This window comes from Mustela lutreola, chromosome 16 (assembly GCF_030435805.1).
Source record: "Mustela lutreola isolate mMusLut2 chromosome 16, mMusLut2.pri, whole genome shotgun sequence".
Lineage (NCBI taxonomy): Eukaryota > Metazoa > Chordata > Mammalia > Carnivora > Mustelidae > Mustela > Mustela lutreola.
The window spans coordinates 13703109-13721596 of record NC_081305.1 but is presented as its reverse complement, the minus strand read 5'-3'; the positions used below and the strand labels follow the sequence as shown (position 1 = coordinate 13721596).

At 36.0% G+C, this 18488-nt stretch overlaps 1 protein-coding gene and 1 non-coding gene across 2 annotated transcripts in view; both read left to right on the top strand.

Moving 5' to 3' along the window:
* The window catches only part of AP1G1 (adaptor related protein complex 1 subunit gamma 1), a 78983-nt gene that overhangs the window by 35243 nt on the left and 25252 nt on the right, over window positions 1-18488 (top strand). The window contains exons 3-11 of the mRNA XM_059150706.1: window positions 655-779; window positions 6726-6867; window positions 8406-8502; window positions 9669-9745; window positions 12933-13028; window positions 13477-13557; window positions 13759-13857; window positions 16457-16512; window positions 17626-17739. Of these exons, the coding sequence (XP_059006689.1) occupies window positions 655-779; window positions 6726-6867; window positions 8406-8502; window positions 9669-9745; window positions 12933-13028; window positions 13477-13557; window positions 13759-13857; window positions 16457-16512; window positions 17626-17739 (887 nt within the window). The remainder of the gene's footprint in view (window positions 1-654; window positions 780-6725; window positions 6868-8405; window positions 8503-9668; window positions 9746-12932; window positions 13029-13476; window positions 13558-13758; window positions 13858-16456; window positions 16513-17625; window positions 17740-18488) is intronic.
* Window positions 18006-18090, top strand: LOC131819026 (small nucleolar RNA SNORD71). Its single transcript, XR_009349029.1, has one exon. It is a non-coding gene; the product is annotated as a small nucleolar RNA SNORD71 (small nucleolar RNA).

Genomic DNA, 18488 nt, shown 5'->3' with positions numbered 1-18488 from the left:
AAAGAGTCTTAAGCTCTTAGAATTTGTATAAATTACATAAAGAAAAGGTCATATAAAACATTTTAGGTTTATTCTACTCCTGAAATTTCCTCTGGCCTTTTTTTTAAAATTCTGTATTTTTATTCCTCAGATGCTAAACTCTTTCTTCTGCCTTCTCCTTGGTTCAAGCCCTAAATGTAGCACTTCCCACGTCATACTAATGTTAGTTGTTGTCTCTTTCTCAGTTGTATATTCCTGATGTTTAAGATAGTGTTTAGCACTTTAATGTATTTCCAGTTACTGAGTGTTTTGATATTCAAAATAGAAAAGATCATAAATGTACCCATAAGTTAGGTGCTCATTTAGTACAACTGGGGATTAAATTAAGAATTGGGTTTATTAATATTCTATTATAATACTTTATTAATAACTACTTAAACTTCAGTCTGTGGAAGTAAGGTAAACCTCCCAGATTATTTGGATAGTTTATATCATAGGACCTTGCCGAGATGATCTATTCCAGAACTTGGTGTCATATCATCAGGATATCTCAAGATCTTAGGCGATTTGATATCTACTAATTTCAGCCATCCATTGACTCTGGGTTAAAAACATTGCTTTCCTGATTGTGGTAGCAATTCCTTAATTTCTTTTCTTTTTTTAAAAAATTTGCAGTTGGAGTGCCTCAAGCTTATCGCCTCTCAAAAGTTCACAGACAAACGCATTGGCTATTTAGGGGCAATGCTGCTGTTAGATGAAAGACAAGATGTCCATCTTCTCATGACAAACTGTATCAAGAAGTAAGTCTTTTCCTTCTTTTAATAACTACTTTGTGCTTTTAAAGTTTTCTTACAATATGACATTGAGAGCATCTGTTTATTGACTTTATTTACTACCTAGAATATATTTGAATTGCTCTTATTGTTCATGTGTAAAGAAGGTAAACAAAGGATTAAAACTTCTGTAGGGCAATATTTATTATTATCTTTTAAGATTTTATTTATTTATTAGAGAGAGAGTGTGTGTGTGTGTGTGTGTGTGAAAGCACACGAAAGCAGCAGGAGGAAAGGAGATGGAGAGAATTTCAAGCAGATTCTGCACTGAGTACAGAGCCTGATACGGGGCTCCATCCTATGACCCCGTGATCATGACTGGAGCCAAAATCCAGAGTTGGTCACTTAACTGACTGAGCCACTCAGGTGCCCCTGTAGGGGGTAATTAAATGAAGGCATTGCATGTACAACATCTTCAGGCATAGGAAGGACCACAGTTTAGCAATGAAACAAGAATTTGGACCTACATGGAATAGAAAAAGCATTGGTAAATCAGAGATTTCTTATATTTCCAGGACCTTGAATACCACGAGTAATGAAATTTTACATTTATTAAAGAATTACCAGTGTATGTTCTGAGTAAATACCATTTAAAGGTAAAAGAAGAAGTCTTGCTTGTTAGTGGTCTAATTCAAGATTTTACTTGCATGAAATTTTACTTAGGCTTGTGAATTTTTATGTGTCTTTTTTTCCCTCTAATGGGTGCTTTACTAGTCCAGTCATGTTTGTTTAACTTAAAAACTGAGGAATGCTTGCTATACGGAGGAATTAGAGTAGCTAAGCAAGGGAATTAGCAGTTCTTCCCAGCATCCTTAACTTTCGAATAAATATCAAATGTTTATTTGAAAGTTGTGGAAGTTCTGGTGGCCTTATTGGTTAAAGGTACTTTTTGGTTTGGTTTTGGTGTATCTATTAGTTTAATTTCCTTTTGTAGATTTCTTTTTCATTTGTAGTATTTGTTTGACAGAAAGTAGATGCAGGGGATATAGGTAATCACGTTTGTAGTTATTGAACTCTTACACTTTTATGTGGTCAATAATGTTCTACTTTAAAATTTCCCAGTGGATAATGGAAAATCCCAAAATGAGAATTACGATTTGCTTTTAAATATAGAGGGTGTCATATAAATACCTTGAGTCTGTGAACTTAATTTTGGGGGAATCTTAATTTGGGGTCTTGAAATAAATACTAATGGAAATACTGAGTTGATTCATGTATTCAGCAAATACTTGTATACCTGCTGCATGCCAGGAGCTGTTATAAGTTCTGGAGAGGGAGAGTGAAAACAATTGGCAGAGATCCTTGGTGTTACAGAGGTTACAGTCTTCATGTTCAGCATGACTCTTTTATACATTTACTCTGGCTAGGCCTCTGAGAGTTTCTTTAATTTTGGTTCTTGCATGCTCTGTTACCCTTATTACTTAAGCCTTCAGTCACATGCTCCTGATTTGGCAGTTCTGCCTAGCAGCAAGTTCATATTAAAGAGTTAATACCAAACTCAAGTGTAGGTTTATAGCTTGATAAAAAATTGAAGAATGAGGCACATAAGCAAGGAAGAAATCTTTGTTTTGAATTTTAATGAGACCTAACCAGGCCTCAGGTGAGCTTTTTTAGAGAGAAATAATAGTTGGGAATTGATCTCGCCCCTTAGTCAAAGCTCAAGTTAAAGGACTTTGGGTCATTTAGTTTTGTTTTTCAAAAAATATTTGTTAATGAATGGGCTGGTTTGTTTTGTGAGGTTTTTTGGTTTTTGTTTGTTTTGCTTTTGGTTTTTATTATGGGGCATCATTGTGTACCAGTGGTTTTTATGTTTAATAATGAATATTTTCCGGGATGCCTGGTTAAGCGGCTGCCTTCGGCTTGGGTCATGATCTCAGGTCCTGGAATTGAATCCCACATTGGGCTTCTTGCTCAGCCAGGAGCCTGCTTCTCCCTCTGCCTGCTGTTCTCCCTGCTTGTGCTCTCTCTCTCTGACAATACATAAAATCTTAAAAAAAAAAAAAAAAAAAAGTTTCCCTCATTGTTCATTGGCCTAGAAAAGCTCTTTCTTTAAAAATTGGATATGATATTTTAAGAGCTTGCATTATGCAAATGTTATTAATCATTGAAAAATGAAGGAAAAGTCAGCTAAATATTCTTGGAAACTGGGAGCCTAAATGGGAACGTCATAGTTAGACTTAAATATTATTGAGGCTTGTGGGTGGCTCACTCGGTTAAGTGTCTGCCTTCAGCTCAGGTCATGATCCCAGGGTCCTGGGATCGAGCCCCAAATCAGGCTCCCTGCTCAGCTTGGGGCCTGCTTCTCCCTCTCCCTCTCCCTCTGCCTCCTGCTTTGCCTGCTGCTCTGCCTGCTTGTGCATGCTCTCTCTATCTCTCTGTCAGATAAATAAATAAAATCTTAAAAAAAAGAAAAAAAGACTTAAACATTATTTTTCCCAGGGGAAAAAATACTTTTTTGGGAGAGAGAGAGAGAGGGCAAGCAGGGGGTGGAATTGGGGGGAGGGGCAGAGGGAAAGAGAGAGAGAGACTCTTATTTATTTATTTTTAAGATTTTATTTGTTTATTTGACAACACAAGCAGGGAGAGTAGCAGGCAGAGGGAGAGGGAGAAGCATACTCCCCACTGAGCAAGGAGCTCAACGTAGGGCTTGATCCCAGAATGCTTGGATCATGATCCGATTTAAAGGGAGCCACTTAACCCACTGACCCACCCACGTGCCCTGGAGAATCTTCAGCAGTCTCCATGTCCAGCTTGGAGCTTGACTCAGGGCTTTATCTCACAATCCTGAGATCATGACCTGAGCCAAAATCAAGAATTGGACACTGACAGCCACTCAGGTGCCCCTTATCAGTCATTTTTATCTTAAATATTCAAATTGCTAAAAAGTAGCAAACATGGCTAATTTATACTTTACTTTCTTTTCCTTTCTTTATTCAGAGAAGGTTGAAACCATTTATTATTTCATTTAAAATTACCAGTAATGATCCCCTTACATGTTAACATAAATAACGTTTTTAATGAAAAATTATTTTCCAAAATAAAAACAATTCAAATGAGAAAAATAACATTATTTTATATATTTTTTAAATCTTTAAACACCTGGTCTAATGGAACACAGCCAGATGTCATACTTGCTTCTACATTCAATTTCTTATGTCGTTTTGATTGAAGTATATGAAGAATATCCAGCCTTTCACAGATAGTTGTTGGATAGTTAGAAAAAGGAAGAGGACTTTAATAGCCTTTCAGATAACTGGATATTCTTCTTTGATACTATACCAAAACTCCATAAATGGTAGTTTCTTAAGGATTAGTTTCAAGGTGGAATTTGAAACCATATTAGTGAAGCTTGGTACTTTGTTATATTAAAACCATTGCTCCTCTTGCACTTGGAATCTTTTACTCATGTATGCATTTGTAACACCATGCCTAAGTCACTTGGGAAAAATTGGCTCAGTTAAAGTATTGGTAGACTATGAAGTTTATCATAGTCTATAGCAATACAAATTATCCAAAATTCTAACTCTTACTTCAAAGCTTGGATTTTATCATTGGCAACAAGTATTGTCAGTTGTTGCTCTTGATAAGCCAGCTTGGCTCCTTTTCCAGAAGATGTCAGCTACATGCCCAAATCCTAATAATTATGCTTGTCTGTCAGTTATTTTTCAAGTAAATATTGTATATATTTGAAAAGTTCATAGTTAGGGACGCCTGGGTGGTTCAGTCGGTTAAGCGTCTGCCTTTGGCTTAGGTCATGATCGCAGGGTTCTGGGATCGAGCCCCACATTGGGGTCCCTGCTCACTGGGAGCCCGTTTCTCCTTCTCCCTTGGTCCCTCCTGCTCGTGCTCTCTCTTATCTCAAATAAATAAGAATAGAAATCTTAAAAAAAAAAAAAAAAAGTTCATCGTTTAGCTTGCAAGTGAATAGGTGCTTTTCTCGGAGATTGCCACTTGGGTGTGCAGAAGTTCTTTATGAATACTTCGTATTTCCTCACACAATATTAAACAGTATGCATTTGAGTCAAGATTTAGTAAAACTGAGCTTCTTTACTGCCCTGTCACAGGCAGTCTTAAGTGAAACACACTCCTTCCTTTCCTCCTTCCTTCCCCTCTCCCTCCTCCCTCCCTTCCGTCCATCCACCTTCCTTCCTCCCCCCCTTCCTTCCATTTGTCTAGGTGTGGCAGTGAATACAGTGACCGCTAGTACAGTTCGGTGCCACTACTCTGCCAGTAATTTTCTCCACCACTGCTTTTGCATCAAGTGCAAATGTCAGTATAGTTGGCAAATAACGAGTTAGGATTGTGAAAACAGTTCGGCTGTCCTGGACCCTGTGAAACAGTCTTGGGACCTTCCAGAGATCCGTTAACCACTGAAATCCTTGAGAACCACCAACTAAAGAATATTAAAATGCTCTTAAAGCCAGTAGAAGTAGCAGAACTCGTATAGTAATTCAGCTTCTAAATAGTAGAAGTTGATTATAATATATAGATGAATTTACTGGTTCAAGCTTTTTAGTATTTCAGCTTTTTCTGAAGGTATACTTCCTGGCTGGTTTGTAAATAATTTTGTACAGTAATCAATGTCTGTTAGAGATAGGATTTTGTATATCTGTATCACCAGGTACTGGGCCTCACCGTAAATATCTAGTTTAGTTTGTTAAAGGTTGTTTAATTAGCTAATTTTTCTAGTTACTGTTTTTTTCTTCTTTTGAATACATAAAAATGTAAAAATTAGGGCGTCTGGGTTGTTAAGTTGTTAAGCATCTGCCTTCAGCTCTGGTTATGATCCCAGGGTCTTGGGATCAAGCCTTGCATCGGGCTTCCTGCTCAGTGGGAGGCCTGCTTCTCCCTGTCCCACTCCCCTGCTGGTGTTCCCTTTCTCGCTATGTCTGTCTGTTATATAAGTAAATCTTTTTAAAAAATGTAAAAATTAATGTGACAACAAAGTAAATGTTATACCATAAGGTTAGAGGTTTCAGAGTATTTCTGTTGTGATATTTAAGTCACCTTAAATGCTCTAGTAGGGGTTCCTGGGTGGCTCAGTGGGTTCTGCCTTCGGCTCAGGTCATGATCTCAGGGTCCTGGGATCAAGCCCCACATCGGGTTCTCTGCTCAGCGGGGAGCCTGCTTCCCCCTTCCTCTCTGCCTACTTGTGATCTCTTTCTCTCTCTGTCAAATAAATAAATGGAATCTTTAAAAAAAAAAAATGCTCTAGTGGTGGGAACTGCTTTTTGATTTTTTTTTAAGGTTTTGGTTGATGTATATATATCTTGTCATTTTTTTTAAGTGAATACTAGTAGAGCATATTAAATTTTTAAAATTTTTATTCTTTAGATAGAACGTGCATGCACCAGAGTGGGGTGGGTGGAAAGAGAGGGTATAAGGGGGTGTCGTGCAGGGGGAGGAGGAATGGAGGGAGAGAGAGAATCTTAATTGGGCTCCTCACCCAGTATGGAGCCCAGTGCAGGGCTCCATTTCACAACCCTGAGATCATGACCTGAGGGAAATGAAGAGTCAGACCCTTAACTGACTGAGCCACCCAGGCACCTCCCCAAATCTTCTAAACATATAGTTATGCTTCACATTTCTGTCTTCGTTGGCTTTCCCTTTCATTGGTTTGCTGAATTTTCTGGAGTAGTTTGTCTTCAACAGATAACATATTGCTGAATTTCTGTTACTTTGGTATTTGGAAACAAGGAATTGTAAGCCTGTAGGAGGCACTGTAAATCAGTTCACTGTATTGGTAATTTGTAATAAGGTAAACATATTTTTGCAACAAATAATTTTGTTAATTATTTTTCTTACTGGACAAATTGTGAATCATTCAGAGTTGCCTCATTAGATTGAGAAGCTTCTGTATGGGGAGCACAAGTAAAAGCATGTTCATTTCTACCTTTTTCCATTCTTTTACAGTGATCTTAATCATAGCACGCAATATGTACAGGGGCTAGCACTTTGTACCCTTGGCTGTATGGGCTCTTCAGAGATGTGCAGAGATCTTGCAGGAGAGGTAGAGAAACTCCTGAAAACCTCCAATTCTTACTTAAGAAAAAAGGTAACTTTTAATGAAACCAAATGTCTGCATTTGGATCAGGGACTATTATGGAAATGGGGAGGCAAATTATTTTTGAGAGCTCTGATGATGGTGTAACGTATCTTTCTTGGCAGTAGATATATTTTAAATGATTGTATATGAATCAGGTGTTTGTAAGTCAAAATCTGTCTTTATACTAATTTTGGAGGTCGTTTTTTTTTTTTTTTAATTAATAATTAACTCCAGTTGGTAACTGTGAACACTTTAATTCTTCTCCTAATTCCCCTTTTTTCAAGAAAATGATTTATAAACAAATGTTACAGGATATCCTAGATACGTGATTACTCCCTAATTTGCCAGATTCTAAACAGTATTAAATAGAGTGATAATGAACAGAACTTTAAGAATTTACTTTTGTCCTAATAATTAGTGCCAATGCCCATGTCTTTGTATGAGTGACTTTGAATCTCTGGAAGTTCAGTTCCATTGGGACCTACGTAATTATTAGAGAATGATCTAGAACATACTTTATAAATTGATGTGTCTAAATGGAAGACAATAATCTTACTCTCTTACTTGCTTTTATATGTTGATATAAACATTTATGTTTTTTAAAATTGTGCTTGAACCTTGTAACCTTCATAAACAAAGGGTGTACAATGTGGGACTTAGAAGACGTGAACACTTACTATTGCTTGGTTGTCATTCACTGTGCCGCCACATTAATGGTGTGAGAAGGCCCAAGCTGTTTTCTAGAATCATGGACTGTTGATGATGATTGTGAACCAAAGTCAGTGCTTTCTCTTAAAGTATGAGTGGGCTGCTCTTGTTCAAAAAGTACATTATTTCATGAAATAAAACACTTCTGTGGATTGGAAAAAAAATCCATTTCCCCCCAAATATAACTTGGGAAGAATTAGCTGAAATCTTTTCTTGTTACTATATCTATTTTGTTTGTGGTATTTTACTCCAGAAAATAGTATTTATGGGTACTTTTGGTATGCGTAATCAAAATCAGTCTTTGTACCTTTTCTTCCAGCGAACAAGTCAAGACCATCTTTTCTTCAGTAGAGACTAGCTAATTATCAAATGATTTTCTTAATATCAGCAGAGAATGAATTGGGGAAGATAATAGGTATTATTAAAACTAACAGTAGTAATGTATCTTTAAATTTTATGGTGTTTTTGTAAAACCTTTTGGTCATCTTAGAAGAATGAACACAAAATGGAAGTCTTTATTTTTTACTTTGAAAAACACAGAAGTTATATTTAATTAGTTTGATAAATTCATGTTAACCATGGTCTAGTCTAGGAAGTTTTTGTCCACTTATTTAGTAATACATGAACAAAGGGACAGCTGAGCTAAGAGTTCTCATTAATGAAATCATATAAATTGGAAAGTCTTGACCAGTTAATATATAATAAATCTGATGTCTCACTTCTTTATTCTTTCTTCTTTCATTAGGTGAACTAAATGATAATAAGGCTTTTGTTGGTATTTTTTGTAAGACTGGTTGCCCTGACTTAGTTGAATAAATCTTTTTCCTTTTCCTTCATAGGCAGCACTATGTGCTGTTCATGTCATCAGGAAGGTTCCTGAACTTATGGAGATGTTTTTACCAGCAACAAAAAATTTATTGAATGAAAAGAACCATGGTAATGTGATTTGGATGTGCTTGTGAAGTACTGAGGGAAAGGAGGAAGGAGAAAGGGCTTCAGGGAGTTTTGGCTTTCTCTTTGAGTGCAGTGGACTTGCCTTTTTGCTGTGCTTAGACACTTTGCCAGGAACGGTTGATGGGTCAAGTCTCACTTTTCTCAAATCCTACTTTTATAATTAGAGATTGATTCCTTCATAGTAAACTTGGTTTCCATTTTCAGTCCTCTTTTACTATATTAAAAATACTATGTTAAGTTACTGATACTCAATGTAATATGCAAATGATCCTAGCCTTGATTTTCATATCTAAAACACTTCGATTTCCTAGCTATCTTGCCGTAGGGGGGAAAGAAATTATATTTTTATTACCTTATGGTAGGAGTATAAAATTTATGAAAATCCTTTAGGTTACTTGTAACAGGAATTTATAATGGGTACTTAGATATATTTATATAAAACTTGAGAGAAACTAAATGGAACGTGGCTATTTTTTCCCATACTTTTATTCTTATTTTGAAGTCAGTGAAACAAGTTCTGAGTAAAGAAAATTCATTTGTCCTACTAAATGTTAAGAGAAAAAATGGTAAGGTATATTTAATTTGATTAATTCAGTCCTGTGCCTAGAAGGCTCAGAGTAAACTTGTTGGATAAATGAGTGGTAGGGTACTTACTTATTATTAGTGGAAACTATTGTGAGATTCTTTTTATTCTGGAACAAGTGTATTTACTTTGTCATCCGTAATTACCTTGGAGTTTTGATTCATTTTATCTGGAAATTTAAAAGTTTTTTTTAAGATTTTTCCTTTTTGAACGATCATATCTCAGCTAACAGCTCTTTAATAAGTACAGGGCAGATGATACCTAGCTTATAGTGACTGTGAGTATTTCCTTATGGATAGGCTCAGATGGAGAGACACGTGTGTTGGTTATCATTTTTTAGCAGTTATCTTGGTTACATAGTTTAAAATGTTCTGATTTAACTGAGTTGACCAGGTATCAGTTTAATATTTCCTTTGTATTCACCTCAGTGCTTACTTTCTTTGGGAAATTAAAAACAAAAGTAGCAACTATTTTTTGGAATTGACCTGCAGAACTTAAAGCCCTATTCTGTGGAGTTGAATAACATATAGCCTCATTTTAGTTTTCATTTGCTCTTATCTTTCAGGTGTCCTTCACACATCTGTAGTCCTTCTCACAGAAATGTGTGAACGAAGCCCAGACATGCTTGCACATTTCAGAAAGGTAGGTACCATTCTGTATGCCTAAGCCTTTCTTGACTGAAAAACAATTTTCCTGAAGAGTACATCATTTCCTCACTTAGGAATTTTCTTTTGAAAGGAAGTTATGGAGCTGAATAAAGGACTTGACCAGCCCTGCTGTGTGGTAGGGCTAGAAGCCAGATTTAGGCAAATAAGAACTGGCAGTAGTACAGTGTTTTCCCTTTCATAATAAAAGTCTCTCAGTGTTGGCACACCTACCAGTCTCTCATGTGCTTTATCTGCTGTTTTCACATTGAAGACAGGAAATGTAACTTGAGGTCAAATTACAAACAGGAATTGTGTGTGCGTGCATGCGCGCGCGTGCGCGCCCGTGTGTGGGTGTGGGTGGTGCGGTGTGTGTTTTTAAAGGCAGGTAATTTATTTTTTTTTAAGTGAAAACTGCAAAGTGAAGTTTTACATTACTTTTATGTAACACAGAGTCACCTTCTGTTCATTTTAGACTCTTGACTCTGGTGACTGAAATCTAGCTCTCTTAGGTTCCCCCCTCTCTTTCTTAACAGCATTCTAAAGTGGAAATTTTCGTTTTCTTCACTGGTTTTTAGAAGACGGTATTAAGGATGCCTGGGAAAAACTGTACTTTGGGTAGTTCCATGCATTTAATTCCTTTTTAAGGTGCTGATCACTCGATAAATGGGGCTTATTTTGTATTTTAGATCTAACAAGCCTCTAATAGCATTTATTTTTTTGAATTTTTTTTTCCTTCTTAGATGTTCATGTCTTGATTAAATTATTGTAAAATAGTATGAGGCCTGTATCTGTCCCTAATGCTTGCTTTGTATGTTTTGTTCCTGTTGTCTGTTTGGAATCCTGCTGTATGTTAGAATGAAAAGGTAAGAATTAACCCTCTTTTAGATGGTGCATGCTGGCATTAGGTCCTTAGTAGCTTTTGTGCATCCATCCACAAATGCAGCTTTTTAAAAAATACACTAATGCTGAAGCTGTGCTTAATACTATGAGTTATTTGTTTTAGCATTTTTGGCTAACTCCTGAGTCCAGTTTTTGTCTTGTCACTTAAACTCCTTACTCCAAAGTCAGCCTTGGATTTCAGTTGCAGCCTTTCCTGAATTCTGAGCCTCCTTCTCTGCCTTTTCTTCATACTCACTTGAGAAACTGAACAGTTTCCCAGTGGCTTTGGTGATGGCAATTCCAGATCAGTTTGGAGCCTTGGCACAAAACACTGCTTCTTTTTGAAGTAGATATTTTAGAATCATGTGTGGGTAACCTCATACTTTTATAAAAAGCTCTGTATGTACTTCTGGAGCTCTCAGTTCAGACTTAGAGCTTTTATTTCTCCCTTACCTGCACTTACTCCTTCCTGGAAGTTTTGGGACATGAAAGGATTTTGGGATAGAGTGGGTGGGCATCAACTGATTTTCATGGCTGCAGCGTTTCCCTTTGTCATCTTATCTTGTTTGTCTTGTCATAAGTTTTAGTGACTTGTATTTTTGTCTGAAAAATAAAGCTGGGTTCCAAGAATTTGTATGCTAAACTTTTAGGCATTTGTGCTTTTGGTCCCAGGGCAATTTTACGTGGTGTGCTGGTCTTGTGTCTGTGAATTAAAAAATTTGTGAATTTAGTAGCCCAAGGAAAAAAGACTTCTCTAAGAAATCAGGTTAAATAAGTAATTAGGAATATGTGTAGTACAAAAAAGGAGGCCATTGGGAAGTATGCAGGGTGAGCCACTTTTTTGTGCAGAGCTTGGTAACTAGGTGATCCCGGCTTTATTACATGTTAAAAAGCAGTTTACAAATTTATATTATTCTTCCCACTAATATAAATCTGTCCACAGTTGACAGATTTAATGGGGATTCTGTTTAGAATTTACAGGTCACCATAACTTAGGTTTGTTTTAATCTTGGAGTTGTCCAAGTTAGAATTTTGTTTAAATGGCTGATGAATCACAATTCTGAAGTGTTACAGCCAAACTTCTTTAAATTCATACAGATTATATTCTCATATTGAAAAGTGGCCTCAGTATTGTGAGTGAATTCTTTGGCCTTTGTATTGATCTTGATCCCCTTTTAAAGTTGAGGTGTAAGGAGGAACAGAGCCAGAAGACAGTGAGAAAAAGTCATTGAGTTGCAGCAAATTGGTTGGGGCTGTTCTGACCGCCTCCAAAAGAGATGTAATTTGCTTCACTTTGGACACTTGTTTTCTTAATTTTAGGTGATTAGAGTTGTTAATGTAGCTAAATTGAGTTTTTAGTTGGAGCCCAGAAAAGTTCCCATTGTGGCGCACATTTTGGAACAGGGTTTAAGATTAAGTGCTTAATCAACAGAATGAAATGAATGATAACATTTGAAACATTTAAAACAATACTTTGAAGTTCAGCTTAGCCATAAAATTGCCTCTACTATGTGTTATGACTCTAGTGGACAAAGTAAAGGAAGCGCAAGAGGGGAATTCTGACCATAAGGAATATATAGTTTCATTAACAAGATGAGACAAAGTAGGCAACAAAGTGTGTATAATTAAGTGTTGAAATAAAATTTTACCAAAAATTGTATCTTATGAGTTAAGAATAGGGAAAGGAAATTATTCACGGCCTTGCTATCTTCTTAAGGTGAAAAGTACAATTTTTTAAAATGTGTCTTTCCACTTGGTAAGTGTTGGAGGCCTTTGGATTCCCTGTTGTTTGTTGGAAAAGAATAGAACTAGCCTTGTCTTAAGTTTTTTCTCTGTTTGAGATAGTATATCTTAAAACTGTAATTTTAATAAAATCACCAGTATTTTTTGGTGATAATGTTTTATATTCAAATGTTTGAATGAGTAAAAACCGAACATGTTTGTGTTACTGAGATATGTCAAGTTTTCTAGAAGTAGAAGTGCAGTGTGCACTGTAGGCATCTGTTTGACTTGATTCCCACAGGCTTTCTGACCTCCTGTTACTTGTAGTATCTTTGCATATATAACTCTAGGGTAAAAACATCATTTGTTTTAATTTGTTTTACATATTCTGTCTTGAGTTCCTGGCCTAGGTACTCTTAAGTTCTGTTTATCAAGCATCAGCAGTATACCAGCGTATGGTATCAGTAGAATTTTCTTGGATTCAGACCCTTGCACCCCTTTTTAATTAGGCAAATTACCTGCCTATTCAGGAGAAATTCTTTGATGTTCACTGTTTTTTGATGCATTTTTCTTCTCTGCAGCTTGTGCCCCAGTTAGTTCGTATTCTAAAGAACCTCATCATGTCGGGATATTCACCAGAACATGATGTTTCTGGTATCAGTGACCCCTTTTTGCAGGTGAGGTTGAAAGAAAATTTAATACCTTTGGAATAAATTGTTTCTTTCCTCTTAAGTTTATGTCAGTAGGAATTTGATAATTAACTGGTTAAACAAATTACATTAATAAGTGAATAGTGACAGTTCTCTACTGCATTAATAGAATAAAATTGTAGTTGTACTATGTAATATCTATTGCATAGAGACTTATCAATATACTATAGCTTTGTAGGTGGTGGTATCCTTTAGTTGTGAAGTGATGAAGTGTGGGTTGTCTAATTACTTCATTCAGACTTAGAAGTATTTATATTTACTACTTCTCTAAAGATAATGTTTAAAATTCTTCTGTTTGAATTTTGACCATTTCTAATGCGATCTGAGACTTCATTTAAGTTATTTGAGTTTCATACCAAGTAAGTTCCTTTGTGCCAGGTCAATTTGTTGACACTAATCATGTTTTGCACATTAGGTACGAATTTTGCGGTTATTAAGAATTTTAGGACGAAATGATGATGACTCAAGTGAAGCTATGAATGATATATTAGCACAGGTGAGTAGACTCAGTCTGCGCTGTATAAAATCTTCATTTTAGTGTAGTGGGAGTAGAACGATGGTGGTTAGATGGAGCAGTATTTATTTGTGTCTCCTCATTGGTGGCTGTAATCATTCACAAACTGTCTCTTGTTACCTTTGGATATTTTTTGAAAGTGTTATTTTATCACTAATGTACTGCCCACTTGTGACTTTTCAGGTTGCCACAAATACGGAGACTAGTAAAAATGTAGGAAATGCTATTCTTTATGAAACGGTTTTGACTATCATGGATATTAAGTCAGAGAGTGGACTGCGAGTAAGTCTTTTAAAATCTTTCTCTAAACATTTCAATTAGAATAAATAACTTGGGCTTGAGTACTGTAGAAATGAGTTGCATTTGGAAATTAACTTTAGGAAAGTGATGTGGAATGTATAATGCTGAGTTTTGGGATCTGAAGTATCATTCCCTCCATTAAAGGCTTTTAATATTGATTACAGTAAAGTTTGGAAGCTCTCTGGTATAGTTAGATATATAGATACTGTTGAGTGAAGGAAACATTTCAAAATAAGCTTTTATTAGAGCCATGATTTGAATTGTATTCATCACTCCAAATAAGACATCATATCTGAGTTACTTTGTTTTTCTTAAATATTTGTGTTTTTTACACTTAAAGTAAAAAAAGCTAAAACAGTACCAGAGATATGTAGGGAGGGAAATGTTTGCCTGTAGCTTTCACGTTCTCCTAGTGGGGCATATGGTTACCCTTTCCTCATGTATTTTTTTCAGAAATCTGAAAACGTATCTGTACACGTGTATTTCTTCTCTTCCCCAATTTTTGAAACTTTTGGCAGTAATTTTAGACTTACAGAAAAGTTGCAAAAATAGTTTAGAGCTTGCACATACCCTTCACTCAGTTTCCCCTAATGTTAACATCATGCATAACTAGAGATAATTATCAAAATTAGAGTTAATATTGGTATCATGCTAAATTACAGAATTTAGTCAGCTTCCACCAATTTTTATACTTCTGCCATTTTTCTGTTTGAGGAGCTGATCCTCGATTCTACATTGTATTTAATTGTCATGTCTCCTTAGTGCTCTCCAGTCTGAGGCAATTCCTCCATCTTTCTGTGCCTTTCATGACTTGGACACTTTTGAAGAGTACTGATCAGTTACTTTGTAGAATGTCCCTCAATTTGGCTCTCTCTGAAGTTTTCCTATGATTAGATTGATGTTATGCTTTTTTGGCAAGACTACCACAGAAGCGATGTGCCCTTCTTAGTATCCTATCAGGAGAGACATGCTATCTGTTTGTGTCATTACTGGTGGTATTAACCTTGGTCATTTGGTTAAGGTGGTGTCTGTTGTGTCTCTCCACTGTATTGTTATTTTTTCATTTGTAATTAAAAATAGTTTGAGGGAGACACTTTGAGACTTTGCAAATACCCTGTTCTCAGCCTTTTTGCCCACCCATTTTAGTATACATCCAAGAATCTTTTTTTTTTTTAAAGATTTTATTTATGTGTTTGACAGACAGAAATCACAAGTAGGCAGAGAGGCAGGCAGAGAGAGAGGGGGAAGCAGGCTTCCTGCTGAGCAGAGAGCCCGATGAGAGGCTCAATCCAAGGACCCTGAGACCATGACCTGAACCGAAGGCAGAGGCTTAACCCACTGAGCCACCCAGGCACCCCTCCATCAGAGAATCTTTTCTACAGTAGTTATTAGGGTGGTGTTCCAGTGACACTTTTCTATTTGCCTCATTTTTTCCTCTTTAAATAATTGTAATTCCTCTGTAAGGAGGAATTTATTCATGAATTTATTCATTTTTTCAGTCACTTAATGATGTAAGAATTGTTGGTTCATAGCCTTGTAAGAAACAGGTTTACTAAATACAGTCCAGTATTTAAATGTATACAGTTCTCTTTGTCCTTATCGTTCCAGTATCTAGATAACTTAACCAAAGTAATTTAAGTTAGTTTTCTTCCTCTCCCTCCCTTTCAAGCAAAATGATTGTCTTGCACCTTACTCTTTCCACCTAACATTATCTTGGAATTAGTCCATATTCATGTATAGAGACCATTCTCATTTTTTAAAAAATGGTGGAATATACATAATATAAAAGTTAACCATTTTTAAGTCTAGTTCAGTGGCATTAGGTAATTCACTTTTGCAACCAGCACCACCATATATCTTCTGAACTTCTTTGTCTTCCCAAACAGAAACTTTGTACCCATTAAACAATAACTTTCCATTATTTCCTACCTCCAGTGCCTGGCAACCATCATTCCACTTTCTTTGTCTGAATTTGACTATTCTTGATACCTCATAAAAGTGGAATCATAAAGTATTATCCCTTTGTAGCTGGCTTATTTCACTTAACATAATGTCTTCAAGGTTCATCCATGTTATAGTATTTGTCAGAACCCTAATGGCTGCGTGATACTCTGTTGTGTGGGTGTGCCATAGTGTACTTAGCAAATTTGCTATTAATGGACACTTAGCATGTCCCAGTCATTTGTGATTACAGATAGTGTTGCAGTAGATTCTTGTGCATATGTGCAAGTGTGTTTTTCAGATAAATTTCTGTAAGTGGAATTGTTGAAGCAGAGGAGATGTTTAAACTATGTATAATTGCCAGAATTTTCTCCAGTGAGGCTGTGCCAGTATTATTCTTCCACTAACAATATAAAAACTTTAAAACATAATCTTCTAGCAATTACTTTTGAAAGAGTATGATTTTATGAGTTTGCCCTGAGGTTTTTGTTTTGTTTCATTTTTGTTTTTTGCTAGCCATCTATAGAAGTATCCACTATCACCTTTAAATAGTTTGCACCATCAGGGGTCAGGAGGTGATCCTTATACAACATAAATGTTTAATTTTATTAGATTTTTAACCTGTGTTATTTCTCTTTAGGTCTTAGCCATAAACATCCTTGGTCGTTTCTTATTGAACAATGACAAGAATATTAGGTAAGTCAACTGGAAAATATCTTGTATCTTGGTATTAGAAACTCAGTGTTTTTAAGAGTGATTTTGCTCAAGATCACATATGTACTGAATGACTTTTCTAGAACTTCAACTCAGGATTTTTATTTTTAAATTTTAAAACTTAAAGCTACTATTTTGTAAAGAATTTGAGGATTTGGCTCATGACTTAACTTTTACTTTGGTTTACATTGTCAGCATTAGGAGTCAGCAAACTTTTTCTGTGAAGCATCAGATGGTCACTGTTTTAGGCTCTGTGGGCCTTAGGTTTCTCTGGCAAGTATTCAAAATTCTGTGTCTTGGTATGAAAGCAATCATAGACTATGTAAGTGATGAGTGACTGTGTTCCAATAAAAATTCATTTATAGAACCATGCAGCATAGGGCTAGAGTGTGGCTTGCTGACCTCTGCTCTAAATTAAGAAGAAAAATGTAACATTTTGCACTGCAGACCTGGAATGTGTTTGTGAACTCCAGCTAATTTTTTTAAGTAGATGAATTTATAAGTATTTTATTTTGTTACTTTCTTTCATGTATTATGTCCTTCTTGCCCTTTTCCCGGTTTTAATCAGGAGAGAATATTCTTTCTTATCATGTGAGCATTTAAAAATGTGTAAATAATCATTGTGGTACCCTGAATTATCTCCTCCTTCCAAAAGAATTTTTAAATATTTGAATCTTAAACTCAGATTTTTATAGGGACAGTTTTGGTACCAGTATCAAATAAAAACAAAGAAAATACAAATGGTAACATTGAAATCATTTCCTCTTGTGTTTGGGGGCTAAGGAAAGGCATACTATATGCTTGTTTTGTTGTACCATTTGGAAGAATTTGGAAGAATGGAATCAGTCACTTTTAGAAGTTTAAGTGGACTTGACCATGAATGCAAATCTAATAAATTCTCTTGATTACCACTACTTAAGATTGTAGTGTCATTTATGTCTTTAAGATGTTACTATTACACTAATTCTGTCTTGACTTTTAAATATTTAAAGATACATAGTCATTAGACATCTTCTTTGTCATTATTTAAGTAGAGGAGGAACTGTCCTGAATTTTACATTTCATTTCTGTTTTCTGCAACTTTGTTTCATTCAGATACGTAGCTTTGACATCTTTGTTGAAGACGGTGCAAACAGATCATAACGCAGTACAGAGGCACAGAAGCACAATTGTGGACTGCTTAAAGGATTTGGATGTCTCAATAAAACGGTAACAGATTACTGATCGTTCTCTGCTCTACCCCCTACCTGATAACTTCATAATAGATCTGAGAATGAGTATGTTGCTATTTTTTATTTAGTCATTATTTTCACAGTTGAACTCTCTGCTGAGGAAATCCTTTTTAAGAGAGGATCGGCAGAGGGAAGGTTAGATCAGTGAGAGAGGCCAATAAGGAGTACTGAAGTGCACACTGCGCTTCTCCTTGGGTTTTTGTACAGCTGGGGAGAGGTCTGCTTAACAGAAGTACTGTGCTATGTGTGCTGGAGGATGAAAATGCGGAGTGATCCATCGGCTAAGTGTTTTATCACAATGCTGAAACTCAGTTGCTGACAGCACACATTTTCCCACGGTACTTATGCCCTGAGATACTAGAAGCAGCTGTGTTTTTTTAGAACAGTGCATCTAAGAATGACTGTTAGGCAGCAGATAGCACTTTGAAAAGGCATAATTTCTTTTCCCTAGTGGAGTAACCCGACTGAATCTATGGGAAGAACTGAGGGATGTTTGTAAAACCTAGTTAGAGTTAGCCTCAGTGAACTTTTGGTTGTCTGTTCAAATCCAGAATAAATCAGATTTGAAGTGATCTCTGAAACCATTCATTTAACAAATATCTATTGATATTAAGTTCCTTTTATTTTCAGAGAGCAGATGCTAAGCGCGTGAGCAATGTTAAGATAGACCTAAACTCAGCCACCATAACTCACCTAGTGCTTTGCACAGGAATTTTTTTTTTAATT